Below are 17515 nucleotides of genomic sequence, written 5' to 3'. Positions count from 1 at the left end.
TTCTTTGAGCAGAGCGCGCGCGCGCACATATATATATATTCATAAGAAGTACTTGAACTCTCTTTATTAATTAATTACATAAAAAATATTCTAATCAAAATAGACTAGTCAAAGTTTTTACGTTTAAATATTTTTTTTTATACTTACTAATTTTTGTTTGGATTTTTATACTAATATTAGGATGTATATTATTAGTATTTTAATAATATATATAAATTATTTATATAATATAAATACATTATTTATATAATAATATATTTCGATATATTCAGCATTTTGATATATTTTTAGTTAATAGCAAATATCATATCGAATATAAAAAAAAATTAAAATATATATCATATACTATATTAAATCCAATAATATGAAATATGTTAATATATATCATATTCACCCCTAATATTTAGTACTAGACCCCAATAGAATAATCGACATAGTACAACTTAGCATGAAGAATACCATCATAACTTTTTAAATATAGAGTCAAAAGTTTAAGCTCTTAATAGTGAAATGTTTCACATACTTGAGTTGGATTTAGTTATTAAAGTCTTTTTTTTTTCCTTTTCTTTTTGGGTTTAAGTGTTTCTAATAGGAAAAGGGAAAGAAGAAAGAGAAAAAAGAATCTTTGACAAACACATAATCAAAATTTTGTGGAGATTAGCGTCTTGAAAAACGCTTTGAGACCAACGACTTTTGAGTCTGATAAATAAATTGTTTACGCAAGAGCGTTTTGTTTCTTTTGGTTTCTTTCAAAATCAAGTATGTCTTTTGACTATTTTGTTCAAAGAATTGGCCCTTTAAGCTTCGGACTCTAATTTTCTAATACTACTATGAGATTTTATTCCCATGTAACACAATCAACACTAAGGTAGAGAACACTGCAAATAGGCTAGCTAAAACAAGATCAGTATTATTTACTAATTTAAAAACAACAAAAAAGAGTTTCGTAATATTCTTTCAGAAAAATACCATCATGAGAGTCATTCAATATAGTAAAAGAAAATGAAAAAACTGAAGTAAATTTCTACTCTACCGTGTCAAATGCAATTGTGCATTGCATGCTTTTGGACCCCAAAGTTTTCCAAAATATATTGTTATTTATAGATAATGGATAACACACTTCATATAGTAATTATTTCTTCCGTGTAATCTTATTTCATGAATGACTTTGCTTCCGAACACGAGTCATTCTCTATTTATATAACTAAACTATTTAAGTTCTACAAAGAATAAACAATAATATAAGTTAAATAGAGCTCTTCCCTAAATAGGTTCTACGCGACGCGAATCCAAATTAGTTGGGCTTCAATGAGGATACCGGATATCGATTGGGAAACAAAAACAAAATATAAGTTAAATGGGTATCAATGTTATGATCTTGGTGGTGAAATGAGATTTGTCTTTCTTTAATTTGCTTGGTCTAAAATCTTTAAGATATCTTGATTTGAGCTCAAACAATTTTTCTTTTATCCTCCTTTTCTTTTGCTAATGGAGTTGAATAAATAAAAAATTTCTACCCCAACTAAAACAATTAACCTAACTTTCTAACATGGACACTATTTAGTATTTAGGCTAGGTCGTTCAAAGATATTTTAAATATATGGTATATAATATTAATTTTTTTGGGTTAAATTCATACATTTTTTTTAAATATCTCCATTCAGATATCTCTACATTTTATATATAACTTTTCGATCTTTTTAACAATCAATATGAGACTTGTTCGCACAATATATCACATAACTGAGCATTTATCGTCACCGAAGCCTAGAGTTATCTTCTTTCTGTGTGCATGCGTCTCCATGCCACCTTTCGCATAGAACATAGTAAAGGATAGTAAATCGAACTCCAGACCATTACTAAGTCTCATACATATTCGTAATCTCGTATTGTCAAATTATTGGCTCTGATACAAATTGTTAGGCGGCTACGTAGGTCTAAAGATACTCTTAACATAATGTGATCGATATCGACTCAGACAAATTAAACTCACACATTTTATTTTGAAATGCCGCCCCTCACCAATAAAAGAGTCCTTATATCTTAAATGTTGTTTCTCAAATTTTTCAATTATTAATTGAGAATTTTATTTATCCTTATATCTTAAATGTTATTTCTCAATCTTTTCAATTATTAATAGAAAATTTTATTTTTAAACCCAAGAAACACTAACGTAAAAAACACTACAAACAGGCAAGAAGATCTATATAATCTAAATTTTTTTAAACATGGACGGCCAGAAAACAAAGTGAGGTAAATTTTATATTCTACCGTGTCAAATGCAATTGAGCATTGCATCCATTTGTAGCCAAAAGTTTTCCAAAATAAATTGTTATTTATGGATAATGGATGACACACTTCATATAGTAAGCATTTCCTCTAAATATTACTCCCACCGTCCCATTTTACCCATCCCAAATTGAGATGACACAGCTATTAAGAAAACAACGATTGGTAATGTAATTTTACCATTTTGCCCCTCTTAATTGTGTCTTGTTGTTAGTTCCAATATTGATGGATGACTAATACCAAAGCACCATTTATATTCTTAATGGTGTACTCTTAATGGTACTCCTCTTTGCAACATTTTTCAAGAATGCTAATAACACGAAGTAATCAATTATACGAAGGGTATAATGAGAAAAAAATCTGTCTTGTCTTGATAAGTAAAAAGGAAAAGCAAAATGGGATATCAAATTAGTAAATTTGGAACAAGTAAAATGAGACGGAGGGTGTAGTAAGTAATGTTTTGTAAGAGCAGAAAAAAAATAGAGGAATATATTACTAATTAATTTTTTCTAGCATGATTTCATTTTACTAATTTTGTCTTCTAGAACGAGTTTATTTCTAATCTAATGAATGAATTATTTTAATTCTACAAAGAAAAAGCAATATAAATTAAATGAAAATATATAAGTTTTCATGCATCAACAGATTTAAAGGTCAATATTGTTTGGCTAAAACTACTCAAAAATACTCATAATATAACATGATACCGCTTTGATCCAAATTGCACAATTTTTCGTAGAAGGTCTTACACCATTGACATAGTTTTTTTTTTTTCTTAACTGTCAATATAAAATGTCATTTGCACACTCAACAAATACAATTTTGCTTGCAATAAGTGTAAACATTAGTTCTACTCTTTTATGGGAAGAGGAAAAAAACTTTGTAATAATAGTGAATATACTTTAATTAAATATAATCAACGAAGAATTTGTACTTGATTATTATATTCTCAAGTCGGTTAATTTTCTCATTGAGAAAGTTAAATTCTTAGATATAACTGTTCCAGTAGGGGAAAAAATTAGATACTTGGCATACCAAAAGAAATTTGTAAAATTCTGAAAAAATAAAACACGAAAAAAAGAGTGTGTCGTAGGTATGGTTGGAGCCAGGTAGAGCCGAAAATTCCTTCTTGCACTGTTTATATGTAAATTAATCTTTTTGTTAGCATATATATTAGATATTAAACTTTATTTAACTTTTTTGTATGCTTATTTCTTCATATTTTGAACCTCCAATTTGGTAATAAGACCACCTCGTATTTCCACTAATGGAGTGTCATTGTATTAATGATTTTCTTGTCGTCCTTACTTTCACTATAAATCCATTTGGTGCAAAGCCTCTTAAAAAAACCATGATACACTAAATATGGCACTTAATATCAATCTACTGCACATAACTCAATTTTTCATGTTTTTTCTGTTGGTCACATTACTTTACACTAAAAATATCAACTTCATTTCTTGTTACAATAATCTAAATATTAGTTGTATAAAATCAGAGAAGGAAGCTTTGCTTAATTTCAAGAAAGGCCTTATCGATCCATCGAGTAGACTTTCTTCTTGGATTGGAGAAGAATGTTGCAAATGGCAAGGCATTGTGTGTCACAATAGAACAAGAAATGTAATCAAGATCAAGCTACGTAACGTGTTTATTAGTGACGATGAAGGTGATGGATATCAAAGTTATGAACTTAGTGGTGTAATTAGCCCTTCTTTGCTTGTTTTAGAGTCATTAAGTTATCTTGATTTGAGTTCAAACAACTTTGGAGGGATTCAAATTCCAAAGTTCTTTGGATCTTTTCGCTATTTGAAGTACCTTAATCTGTCAAATGCTGGTTTTGGTGGAACTGTTCCTCCACACATTGGAAATCTTTCAAGATTGCAGTTTCTTGATCTTAGTAGTTACTCAATTAATGAACCATTTGTTAACAACTTGTTATGGCTCTCTGGACTTCAATCTTTGAAGTATCTTAATTTAGGCAGTGTGGATTTGTCTAAGGTGAGAAACCATTGGCTCGAGTCTTTGGACATGATTCCTTCCCTTGTGGAGTTGCATTTGCCACAATGCATGCTTTCAAATCTTCCGTTGTCTTTCGAGTTCTTTAATCTGTCCTCACTCTTAGTCCTTGATCTGTCCAACAATGGGTTCACCTCATTGTTCCCATCTTGGTTATCTAAGCTTCGAAAATTAGCTTATCTTGATTTGAACTCGAATACTCTTCGGGGTATGATTCCAAATGAACTTGCAAACATGACTTCACTCCAGACACTTGACTTGTCTCAGAATTCTTTCCTGGAGGGTCAGTTGCATGAGAACATAGGCAATCTGTGCAACTTGAGAGAATTGGATCTTTCTTTAAACAACTTCAGAGGCGATATAATCAAATTCATAGACGGTCTTTCTAGGTGCAACGAAAGCAAGCTAGAGAGGCTGAACTTGGGATATAATGCTGGTTTAGGTGGAACTCTTCCAGATTCTATTGGATTCTTGAGAAACCTCAGGTACATTGAGCTATGGAACAATTCATTTGTTGGTATGATCCCCGATTCGATTGGAAATTTGTCATCATTGGAGGATTTGATCCTTGCATGGAATCAAATGAGTGGACAAATTCCAGTCACTATAGGGAAACTATCAAAGTTGATTGTCCTAGATCTTTTTGAAAATAATTGGTGGGGTGTCATTACAGAAGAGCACTTCACAAACCTGACTAGTTTGAAGGAGTTGTATATATCTACAAACTCCTTACCTCCTAGTCCTCCTTTGGTTGCCAACATTTACACCAAGTGGATTCCTCCTTTTAGTCTCCAGTATCTCAAGTTCAGGTCATGTCGATTTGGTCCTAAATTTCCTATATGGATCAGATATCTTACTAAATTGCAAACTTTAACGTTTAGGCGTGCTGGATTTTCAGATATTCTTCCTGACTGGTTGTGGGACATGAATTGGGAACTTGAAGAACTAGATTTTGGTTATAATCAACTTAGGGGCAGAGTGCCAACTACTCTAAAATTTAAGCCTGAAGCCACTGTCTATTTGATGTCTAACTTTTTTGAAGGTCCAATTCCACCTTGGTCCTCAAATGTAGTCTCAATAAGCCTGAGTAACAATTTGTTTTCAGGACCTGTTCCTTTTGATATTGGTCATAGATATCCGGATTTGACCGACCTGGATCTTTCCCAAAACTCTCTCAATGGAACCATTCCCTTGTCCATTAGCAAAATCACCAGCTTGGTAACTTTGATTCTCTCGAACAATCATCTTACCGGAGAAATCCCTGATATTTGGGACCAAGTACCAATTTTGTACACATTAGACCTCTCAAACAACAATTTTACTGGCCGCGTCCCAAGCACCTTAGGCATCCTTAATTCCCTTAGATTCTTGATGCTAAGTAACAATCATCTTTCCGGGGAGTTCCCTCTTGGTTTCCAAAATTTCTCTTCTATGATCACTCTTGATCTTGGGAACAACCAGTTTTCAGGAGAACTTCCTTCCTGGATAGGAGAAAAGATGCCAGTGTTGTTGGCCTTGAGCCTTCGGTCGAACATGTTCAAAGGAGAGATTCCAAGGGAATTCTGCAACATGACATCACTTCATTTTATAGATGTTGGTTCCAACAATCTCTCGGGGAAAATCCCGTCTTGTTTTGGGAATATGAAGGGCATGACTTGGGATCCAGAATCTCAACGTTACGAAGGTCAATTGAACGTATATTCCAAGGGGAGAGATCTCTTATACAAGAATAATCTTTATCTTGTGAATGGCATAATCCTTTCAGGAAACCATTTGACTGGTGAGATACCAGAAGAATTGACAAATCTTTCCAGGATGAATACCTTGAATTTGTCCATGAATCATTTGAGTGGAAAGATGCCAGAACAAATCGAGAAGTTGGGACAATTGGAAACTCTTGATCTCTCTAGGAATGAGATTCATGGCACCATCCCATCAGGCATGGCCAGCTTAACATTACTGACTCACTTGAATCTCTCGCACAATCACTTGTCAGGTAGAATTCCCGCAGCTAACCAATTTAACACATTTAATGACCCTTCGATTTACATGGGCAATCCTGGTCTCTGTGGAACTCCATTGCCAAACAAATGCAAGGATGATGAAGAAACAGAACCGAACCATCAAGAGACTTATCACTCTTCTCCTAGTGAATTTGGAGAAAAGGGGTTCTTCGTCAGTATAGGAGTAGGATTTGTTGTGGGATTCTTGGGAGTGTGCGCGACTCTGATAATAAAAACTTCATGGAGGCATGCCTATTTTCAGTTTGTTGGTTATTTGGGAGATAAGTTGTTTGTCATTTTCATTCTGCCTTTGGCTAGTTGGAGGAGATCCAGAAGCTAGGAAATTTAAGTATGCACATCTAGTACCACTTCTAATCCATGGTTATAGATAGAACTATGCAACGATAAGGTTTTGGCTTGGAAAAAAAAATAAATGAAGTACAATTGAAGGAGGACCAGCTAGCAGTTTTGTAAAGAATAAACTTAATCTTCATTAAGCATTTGAATGTTCATATATACACTTGGCGTTAACATACATTTCGTTCAACTGCTAGATACATTAGGCTCTACTCTTTGAAGTATCCCAATTTCTTCTGCATTTCCACCTGAGACAGTGGAATCAGTACACGTACCATCAGTTAGGCTTTGAGTCTGCCAGAAGTGACTTCTCATCGATCTGAATCCTGAACCGCTTGTTGACATCCCTGGCTCAGAAAGGACATCTTGGACAAGGATTTGGCCTTGGAGCATGCTTACCACTTGAGACATTGTTGGTCTAAGTGTTGGAGATGCATTAGTGCATAAAAGGGCAACATTCAGTAACACAATTGCTTCTTCTGATGAGTAGTCGGAACCCAAGTCGGGATCAACCAATTCCAATAAACTCCCACGCTCTTGCAAAACATAAGCCTAATCAAAACATGAAAAACAAAAGGAACAGTTAGAATGACATGTTCATTTGCCAGAGCCAATTTTAAAGTACTTCAGCTCTAAATGGACAAGTCGATCCAGGGGGAAGGTAAATTAGATGCCATTAGTAGTACTCAGAATTTTGATAAATGTTCTCTAGTTGAGATGAAACTAGAAGTGAAAGTGATTTAAGGGTGATGAAAGCCGAGGTATTTGGTCGAATAGAGAGGAATATAAAAATTACCCAGTCAAGAAGATAAACACAATCTTCCGTTGGCCTATAATTTGTATTGCTTTTCCCACTAACAATTTCCAATGCAACAACTCCAAAGCTGTAAATATCTGCTTTACTGGTTAAGTAGCCTCGCATCGCATATTCTGGTGCCATGTAACCCCTATATCACCAAATAACCAAAGAAGTTCCGACATATCAGATCTTTCATCTTTCTTAAAATTTGTAGTAACAAAATATGTTCTCTGAATCACATCAACCAAATGTCGTTGCAAATGGGATAGGAACAAGAGGGACTAGTTTCATCATACTTACACAGTTCCTGCAATCTTGGTACTAATGTGGGTAGTATCATCCTCGTGTAGTTTTGCTAAGCCAAAATCAGATATTTTAGGATTGAAGTCCTTGTCAAGCAAAATATTACTGGTCTTGATGTCTCTGTGGACTATCTTAGGGCTCGATTCCTCATGGAGGTATGCTAAACCTCTTGCAATTCCTAGGCAAATCTTCTTTCGTGAAGACCAGTCTAATTTCATTTTACCGATTGGGCCTTTGCCTATTGTATGAGAAAGACAAATGAAAAGAAGGAGGAGAATATATCAGCTCAGTCAGATCAACAATATCAAGTGCATAAGCAGCAGACATATTTTGATCGATCAGAGTTAGGAAGTATTTACCAAAAAGAGCACGAGATACACAATTATTTTCCATGTACTCATAGACTAGCAATAATTGATTTCCTTGAATGCAACATCCATAAAGCTTTACAAGATTTGGATGTTGTACTGCCGAGATCATTCCTACTTCATTCAAAAATTCTCGAGTTCCTTGTTTTGACTTTGCAGAAAGTTGCTTCACTGCAATTACTGTTCCATCAGATAATAGGCCCTGTGTACAGAAGACATGATTCAAAACTCTATTCAGACTTGTGCAGCTTATGGTCCGCAAGCAAGATGACAGTAGATTGAATCCTATGTCATTATGATAATAGGCTTCTAATACGCATCTGCACTATGCCATTATGATCCTTTTCATGCTGATATAATGATATTTTTACTCTTATGTTTGATTTAAAATAGACGAGGAAAGGATGATTACCTTATAAACTGAGCCAAAACCACCTTCCCCTATCTTGTTAGCTGGGTCAAAATTCTTTGTCGCGGCTTTAATCTGTCTGAGAGTAAATAGTCCAGCTTGTAGATCCAGTCCTTTAAGTTCTATTCAAGATGAAAAGAATCTCAGTGGAAGCTAATGGCTATAACACTGTTTCTTCAAGGTTGTTCATATAAGCCTTGGTCAAGTGCTTCGGACCATGAATGATTTTGAAAGGCTAGAACCAATAATTGATTGATGAGATGAACAAGCGAGTCAACAGGACGTAAAGCATAAACTCAAGTATTTGAGCTGATAGAATTTGGTATGAACTGAAATAATGGCTAGAAAGTAATTACGTAGCTTAGCTTTTAACTTGCGAAGATTATTGTTAACTCAGAGGTCAAATAAAATGGATGAAAGCGATATTATGATAAAACATTCGAAAAGAAGATACTTATAGTTATTTACCTCCATCAGCAGCTTTTTCGGCTAGACAACCTCTTTTGTACAAGATTCCAATGATCAGAAGGACAAGAAATACTGATCCAGCTATTATCCCGGCCAACATGCCAACATGAATTTTACTCTTTTGAGGTGTAGGCAGCCGAGCAGCCAGAGCAGGCAGAGGAGGTGGAAAATCTGCATTGAAAGGAAAAAATAATATAACATCTCAAGACGTGTGACGATTTTAGCTACTTTCAATGACTCGGATATGCAATGTGAAACAGTTTGAAGTCTTGGTATAAGTCTTGATGCTGCCACTACCAGACGAGATTAAGGAACTGAACTGGGGACACTAAAAGTGGTCTCCCAACTGTATTCAAACTGCATCATGAAAATTAAGGGTATATGAAGTATTTAGGGTTCTGGGACTTAAACTTCCTCAAGTAATAGTTGTTGGTATGTTGAGGCATCTGGTCTCGGAAAGATTGTTTTTAAGGAATACTACATCAAAAGAACGCCCTAGGTTGCCTATGGCATTCATTAAAGAAGAATCAGGCATTCAACTATAAGCAAGACAGATATAAACTTGAAAAAATGTGAAGGTACCTACTAGCATCGACTGATATAGCTGAAATTAGAGGACCATAAACCCCTCTAACTGGAATTCCTGTAGTTCCCCTTCCTGCCCAGTAAAAATGGATCTTCAGCGTGTGACTTGTCACATTTACTGTGAACGTCTTCACAATGGGAATACCCGGCCCACCGGCCTCTTTTGCAATGTTAAAATCCTTCAACACCAGATTTTCCTGTTTCAAGAAGGTAGAATAAATACACTGGTGGCCGCAAACATGAAATTCACACACATTTCACCTTCCCCAGAGCATGAAATTTACCTGCAAGTAGACATCAAATATACGCTCTCCAAGGCTGCTGAATGAAGTATCATTTGTGAATATTATCTCCGCAAAATGGAGCTTGACAGTGTAGCTTCCATTCATTAGACATTGTCCATAATATGTGAGAGATAGCGGAGATACACGTGCAGTAGTGTATAATTCCAGTTCAGAGGCCTTGACATTATTCAGGGCAGAGACATTGGTATCGATATAGACATCAGAATCAACATCGTTGTCCATAAAATTTCCTGTGCTGCTAAATGCCCAGTTATGTCTTGAATAATATGTAGAAGCACCTCTGCGTTCTAAATCAGCTTCATAGTTTGCAATTTTTGTACCATTCTTGATGGTTACATCTTTGCCTCCACAATTAATGTGCATAGAATATTGTTCTGCAAACCAGTAAACAAGGTCACTCTTAATTAGAATTCAGCAGAAAATCACCTAGTGGTACAGATCAGAAGACAGCAGTCTGTCCCACACCCGTAAATTTGTGTCAAGTCAAACTCATAAATTGTATTATTTGTTGTTACTACTGTTCACTTCTTCATCATATTTCCATACTTGATTTTGATATGCTTTGCATGAGTTGACGGTCTCCGAAACAGCCTGTTTACACTAAGTATGTTGTTATTTTAGTTGTTTTATGTTATCTGCCACTAGCTGACCTCACACTACAAGTGCACCTATTTATGTGACAGGACCCAAAGATTTTGTTGTGCTATCAATTATAGAAATGGGCACAGTAAATTTTCACTTACGCCGTTCTCTTGGCTCAGAACAAGGGAAATTCCGCTTCAGGCAAGGATGAATTTTGTTTCTGCAACAAAGAAGACAAAAGAAAAAGTTATTAGTGTGCTTACAAAAGTTTTCTATTGTATGTAAGAGTTCACTCGTAGTTATAGGTTAATTCAAGGAACAATAGTTTCCTCTGTAGGATCAGTGCAACAGATAAATGAACTATAGGCAGATTGGTCTTACGATTCTTGTCCCAACGCAGAATAGCTCTCCACCAAGTTTCTGAATAAATTGTCTTCTTGTTAGAAAATTATCACAGACAAATAAGTCAGATGAAGAAAAACAATTTTATCAGACAACTTACACACTTCCACGCGGGCATTCAAAAGGTGCTGAGGACCATGTAAAATTGTTATAAGAAACATCTCTGTGAAGCAAAACAGACGACAAAATTAGACCAGAAGTTTATCAAGTCAATAATACTAATAATTTCTAGATCTTTTTGAAGCTTAGGGACAATCTTTTACATCTTTTTAGTTTCTTTTTGCCATTCATTTTTGGCTGCTAATAGGTCAATATCAAATACACGCTAAAGCCTCTACTTGCATAAAAGCATGCAGGTCAGTAAGTGAAAACTTGTTACAGCAATCAAGTCTTTTGCAATTTTATACGAATTAAGTAGAGAAAACAGCATACGCGTTCTTGTTTCTTGATAATATCCACTCAGGAACAGGTCCAGTAAGTTTGTTTGCTGTCAAATACCTGCAAGTACCAGAAGAATAAAGGAAAAGAAAAACTCAAGTCTAAGATTGATACGCATCTGGCTTGAAATAAATAAAGATATCTGAAGATAAATCCACTTACATAAAATCTACTTTGGATAGGTGTACAAAGGATGATGGAATCTCACCAGACAAGCTGTTAAAACTAAGGTCCCTAAATTCACAAAGCAAATTATAGTAAGTTTCATCTGGACAAAATCAAAACTAAAAAGTTATCAGAATCTCAAGGAATGTGTACATAGCATGAAAACAGACAAACATTGTTCTTTCCCTGAAGATACTTATCAAAAGACGTTGTTGCAGTAAAAGTTAAAAGAAGGCCATAGTCATTATCTTGGGCACCTCATTCGGTCCTTAGTAAGACTTATATTAGTTAGACGTACTGTATACTTCATTTCCTGGAAAATAACATCTTTGATTGTTTTTATCAATTTTGACTAATCATAAAATGTTCGTCCAAACATGAAAATATAGTGAGGTTCAGTGCCTTCAGTATTTGCCTCTTCAGGCACTATTTAAAGCTGCGTTCGCTGTTGAATCCCACAATGAAACAATAGCAAACTGCCAATAGTTACAGCCAGAAACGACCCCGTCCCCTCAGAGAAAAGGTACCAACGTGCAAGAAAACTGAACCAAAAGAAAAAAGTGATTGAAAATTTTTTCGAACTTACAGTGTCTTCAATTTCTTCATGTCCCCAATAGATTCAGGGATTTCTCCATGAATTAAGCACTTCCTTAGTATTCTGCATTGCACAAGAGGAATTAAGAATCTTCAAACGGAAATTGTTTCCAAATTTGAAATGAAATGTCCTTCAAGCAGTCTATAAGAGGAAGATAAAGTAAAGAAACTCACAGTACTTTCAGGGATTCAAGATTATCTAATGGCGGAAAACCAGATTGTCCACTTTTTAGGTCACTGATCCTTCTGATATTCATGAAAGAAAAGAAGAATTAACTACGTTAATTCTCAAAGCAACCATAGCTGACACACAAAAGAGTTTCACGCTGTCTTACAAATCAAATAATCTTGTCAGAGAAGATATAGCAGAAGGAATGGGACCTTCAAGAGAACAGCCTTGCATATGCCTGCAAAAATTAGAGTAACATTGGAGGTACATGAAGATCAAACCAACAACTGAAAACATGCAAGAAATTTTGGGGTAGTAACTTCTACTCCTCCATCTCAGTTCGTTTGTATTGTTTTGACTTGGCACGAAACTTAAGAAAGTAAGCAAGACTTTTGAATCTTGTGATCTTAAACTTAAAATAGGTAGAAAGTATCAAAATGTCCTTTAATCTTGTGGTGTTAAGAAAGTTATGTGAAAAATTAGAATTAAAGAGTAGTCAAAAAAGGAAATGGAGGAAGTGATATTCCAGAAAGAAGCTAGACACTAGACTTACTGAAGCCTGAAGAGCAAGGAAAAAGAAAGCTTACAGTTTCTCAATTTTTGTCCAGCTGCTGATAAATTTTGGTATCTTTCCAGTAAAGTTGTTGTCGCTTATCCTCCTAATATATCGCCAAACATATAACAAGTTAGTTTTTGAATTCGGCTACGAAGAAAGGAACATCAGAACAAAAATAGTCTAAATATGAAATGTCAACTTAAGATCCCAAGGACATTGTAGCAGAATCAATGGAAGAAATGGATAGTAAGGAACAGAATCATGTGATCATCTATCAGAATTCACATGAGACATAAAGAATGAGTAAAGAAGAGAGAGTTTAAACTGTGAACTCACAGATCAGTTAAGTTGGTTAGCTTGGCTAATGTGGCTGGCAAAGCTCCGGTGAATTCATTTGATGACAGCACGCTGAGAGTTAAGGTAATGCATTAATACAACGTAAAATGAATAATCATTTCCAAAGAAACCTATTCTAAAATAGGAAAAAGAAGAATTACAGCTTTTCTATATGAACCATGTTGCCAATTTCTGGAGGTATCGTTCCTGAAAATTTGTTTCCTTCAATGCTCCTGTATTGACAGTCACAGCCAGTGTATTTTAATTCTCATGGCATACGATACAGGTGATCAAAACTTCTTATCAGGGCAGCAGCTAGCTTTTGAAATAAAATGCGTTGGGGAAAGAACAATAGAGGCATTTTTGAACCAGACTATTAGCAGTAAGGGCATTTTTGGACCAAATTAGTGTTTATCATAGAGACTTCTACTTTTCATTACTTATACAGTCAGCGAATAGAACTTAAACTCGATTGTATAAATACTTATGCAGTCAGTGAATGCAACTTGAACTCAATGGTAAAACAGATTAAATGCAACACTGGAAATGATTAATAGGCATCAGAAGAGATTTGATCTTACAGGTTCCTCAGCGAAGTAATTCTGGTGAGCACTTTTGGGAATGGACCAGACAAGTGGTTTCCCATTAAAGAGCTGCACATTTAAACAACACACATTCAGATGCCAAATAGCTTAATCTAAACCAAAACACTGATGAAGAATAGTTTAGGTGAGAAATAGTATTTACAGGTCAAGCAAGCGCAGCGACGCCCATTGAGATGGGATTGAACCACTAAGATAATTGCGACTGAGGTCCCTGCATAATCATCATCAACCAAGCTAACATTAGTTTACAACTTGTTAAGATCAACGGACAAAGTTGCCAGGGTAGTAATATCAGATGCTTTAGTCTATTGAGTGAATAATGCTGTAAGAAGGACTTACAAGTGCTTAAGATGGCGAAGTTGCGTGAATTCTGGTGGAACATTTGCTGAAATATTCTGTGCTTTCAAAGCTCTGTAGCATAATATATAGTGTTAGCTTTTCAACTACTTCAATGCATTACATGCAGTTCAACATAAACAGCAAGTATACAATGTTGGTTTGTTTGGTTGAATTAAGAAAGTGTCTTAACTTCAATACTCCTGTTGAGTTTTGCATTTAGCTACTGCAACAATTTTAGTTTAATAAATTGTTTAGATTAGAATGAATTTAAATTTTAAATTTTGAATCTGCTTGTTTTAGTTGTTGAGAATCTTTAGGATCTTAAATTTAAATTACGCAGATTTTTTACTGTATGTTGACTATTTAAAGCCTCTCTATGCTTAAGAAATTTATTGGAAAGCCATTGAAAACTTGAATGTCATTTCAATTCAAAGAAAGTCATTTTAATCCCTTTTCGCTGCCCATCTTTTTTGAAAAAAAAACAACAGTGGTATCAAGAGTCTCCCTCATTAATATTTCGGGATCTGTGAGTTCTTCTAAAGCGCTATCATATCATTTTTAACTCTTAAGGGCTACCTTTTTAACCCGTCGGGCTATCCATTTTAACCTATCAGGGCTACTCATTTTAACCCGGGCTATCATTTTCAACCCGTGCTTATTGTTAAAGCGTTGGGCTATTTTCAATCAAAAAGATGTCAAGCAATAGTCTTTCTTTGGATGCCTCAAAAAATTTCACAGACAAAAATAATCAAATTTGTTCTGTGAAAAAAATCATATCTCGAAACTTATGCTTTATGTGATGTTGTGATGAAAGAAAAATTCTTACAATATTTTATGAAACCTATGAAAGCTCTTTCAAACAAGACAAGATTGTTGATGTTGTTCTTTAAGCACAAAACCAAAAGAAGAAAAAAGAAAGTTCAAATTCAAAAAAAAAAAAATCAAGAAAATTCAAATCAATTGCAAGAACACAAATTGAGGAGGAGCAACTCTTTTAAATTGCAGTAACTAAAGTAAAGGAGGAGTGTTGAGTTTTGCATTTAGTTACTAAAGTAATTTTAGTTTAATAAATTGTTTAGATTAGAATGAATTTAAATTTTGAATTTTGAATTAGGTTGCTTTAGTTGTTGAGAACCTTTAGGATTTTAAATTTAAATTATGCAGATTTTTTACTGTATGTTGACTATTTAAAGTCTCTATGCTTGAGAAATTTATTAGAAAGCCATTGAAAACTTATTAAAAGCTTGAAAGTCATTTCAATCAAAAGAGAGTTATTTTAGTCCTTTTCTGCTGCTCCGTCTTCTTTTAAAAAAACCAACTCCTCTAACCATTTGCAAAGATATTTACTTTCTCAGACAACTAGAAACTAATTACAGGTACTTAATTGTCCATAATAAATTGAATTAGTAACCTGAACTATAAGACTTTTTTTTATTGAATTTATACTACGAGACAGCATCTAGCATCCTTTTATTAATGAACTATATATAAGACATGTTACTAGTTACAAACAAAACCACAGCAGAAGCACCCTTTATTTACTAGTTTAGGAGTTTTTACCCTTTACTTCCGGTGAAGGTAAATAGTCAAAAAAGTTTCCCGTAGAACGCTAGCGTTGAGGCTTTCATCGAAACAAAGAGAGAGGAGCGGAAAGCCACTTAACTGATTGGAAAGGGGCATGTATCCTTTTTTTTGTAAAGAAAGATGGCTACTTCATGAGCCGCAGACATGTTACTCGTTACAAACAAATATCTTTTTAAAAATATCTTGTGGAATTTTTTTTCGAAAGTGAAATATCTTTGAAAAGGGACAGCTCGATGCACTAAAATTTTCGCTATGAGCAGGGTCTAGAGATGGCCGGACCACAAGCGTCTATTGTACTCAATCTTACCTTGCACTTCTGCAACTAGTGACCTTTTGATCACATGACAAAAATTAAATGAGTTACGTCAAGACTCCTCCGAAAATAAAATATCTTTTAGAAAAAATTTACAAAAAATAATGTTATGCTCATGGGTCCACAGACACCTCATTACAACTGGCTACCATAATAGAAGTTGACTCAGTTTGCAGTCAACTCATAGATCTAAGTGTTACTACTTAAAGTGAAAACATTTCATTTCCTCCTATTCAGAAAAGGTGTGCTACTAATAACTAGAGTACACACACTAATCACAGTTCAAAGTCTCAACCTTTCAAACTCGAGAAAAAAAAAAGTTTTAATCTTCTCTCTTGCAAAGAAACTACTTTACTTAAAATTGCAGATTCAATTGTTTCCGTTTACAAACAAATTATCTTCAACTTTATGTTGCTTGCACTCTTCGATAATGTGACAAAATGTTTGACCAATCCTCCAAAAATAATCCATTTTCATAGGAGTCAAAATGGAACGACGACATCTTTAAAAAGTCCGAGCAACATTGCTTCAATTTAAAAAGGAAACAAATTACTAAAACGTACATGGAGGTGATATGGCAAGTGGAATTGTTGTTAAAAGAGCAATCACAAGCAACAGAGCTCTCAACTCCTTTAACAGTAACAGCAGTACTCCAATTTCCGTCTCCACTACAAGGATCTTTCTTGAAATCCCAATCTTTTTTCCCAAGCTTTCTTGCAATCTCTTTCAATGCTTTCACTGAAAAAACAAGTCACAATACTCCATCAAGAAAATGAACTTATTGTTAGCAGACATCAATGAGCATAAAGTTTCTTACTTTTTTCTGATATTTTCCTAGAAAACAAAGTGGGGTTGTCTTAAAATTAGAACATCAGTCCAGTGCACTAAAGCTTCCGCTTTTGCATGATGTCTGCGGAAGGAACGACCACAAGAGTCTATTGTACGCAGTCTTATACTATATTTTCACAAAAGACTATTTTCACGGCATGAACCTATGCAACAACTTTACCAGTTACTCTAACGCTGGTCTTCAAACAACTAATGTGTATAAACAGAAAAAGATTATTATGAGGTACTTACCTTCCTCTTGAGGGAGCTTAGATTTTGAAGTGGCTGCTAATACTGAAAAGGAAACAAGGAAAAGAGAAAAGAACATAGATTGAAGAAGCACAATCTTCATTGTACACATTTCAAGCTATACTATAATATTGTAAAAAAAAGTGTAATATTCTTGAGAGTTTTAGCTGTTGAGTCACTTCCTTATTGGCATTTTATTATTAGTAAGTGAGATGAGAAAATGTATGATTGGGTAATATTTCATTATGGAATCTTTTATTTATAGGATTGATCGTTGATGTGTTGAATGCTGATGGGACAGGGCTAATTTTTTTTATTTTTTATTTTTAGGAAGAGATAAGAAAATTATATTTGAACAAAGGGGATTGGATGGTAGTGACATATACACTGTTTTCTTGGATCTTTTTAGTATAATATTACAAATTTTCTAAGATATTTTTTTTTAAAAAAAAA

At 34.5% G+C, this 17515-nt stretch overlaps 2 protein-coding genes across 2 annotated transcripts; one reads left to right on the top strand and one right to left on the bottom strand.

The window, feature by feature from the left end:
• The first annotated feature begins 3654 nt into the window (after nt 1-3654).
• Nucleotides 3655-6648, top strand: LOC107876860 (receptor-like protein EIX2). The gene has a single exon (XM_016723685.2). It carries the CDS (start codon nt 3655-3657, stop codon nt 6646-6648), a length of 2994 nt encoding a protein of 997 aa, XP_016579171.2.
• A 126-nt stretch (nt 6649-6774) lies between these two features.
• On the bottom strand, nt 6775-17311 carry LOC107878467 (probable LRR receptor-like serine/threonine-protein kinase At1g07650). The gene is made up of 24 exons (XM_016725464.2): nt 17066-17311; nt 16549-16723; nt 14089-14160; nt 13892-13960; nt 13726-13797; nt 13306-13377; nt 13145-13216; nt 12840-12911; nt 12419-12490; nt 12258-12329; nt 12076-12147; nt 11487-11558; nt 11319-11384; nt 10987-11049; nt 10866-10904; nt 10646-10704; nt 9882-10276; nt 9599-9794; nt 9013-9183; nt 8548-8666; nt 8127-8337; nt 7765-8005; nt 7462-7612; nt 6775-7217 (listed from the first exon to the last, which is right to left on the bottom strand). Exons 1-24 carry the CDS (start codon nt 17172-17174, stop codon nt 6852-6854), a joined length of 3078 nt encoding a protein of 1025 aa, XP_016580950.2. The 5' UTR covers nt 17175-17311; the 3' UTR covers nt 6775-6851.
• Between the last annotated feature and the right edge of the window lie 204 nt (nt 17312-17515).

Source organism: Capsicum annuum, chromosome 7, assembly GCF_002878395.1.
Source record: "Capsicum annuum cultivar UCD-10X-F1 chromosome 7, UCD10Xv1.1, whole genome shotgun sequence".
NCBI classification, from domain to species: Eukaryota; Viridiplantae; Streptophyta; class Magnoliopsida; order Solanales; family Solanaceae; genus Capsicum; species Capsicum annuum.
The sequence above is the reverse complement of the archived record's forward strand: the minus strand, read 5'-3'. Positions and strand labels throughout refer to the sequence as shown.

Bases quoted from the DNA above. Each gene is read 5' to 3' on its own strand.
- LOC107876860 (XM_016723685.2), top strand. From the start codon at position 3,655: ATGGCACTTAATATCAATCTACTGCACATAACTCAATTTTTCATGTTT.
- LOC107878467 (XM_016725464.2), bottom strand. From the start codon at position 17,174: ATGTGTACAATGAAGATTGTGCTTCTTCAATCTATGTTCTTTTCTCTT. The intron at 12,148-12,257 runs GTGAGTTTCTTT...TGTGCAATGCAG, and splicing joins CTTGAATCCCTGAAAGTACT to AATACTAAGGAAGTGCTTAA. The intron at 9,795-9,881 runs GTAAATTTCATG...TTCTTGAAACAG, and splicing joins TATTTGATGTCTACTTGCAG to GAAAATCTGGTGTTGAAGGA.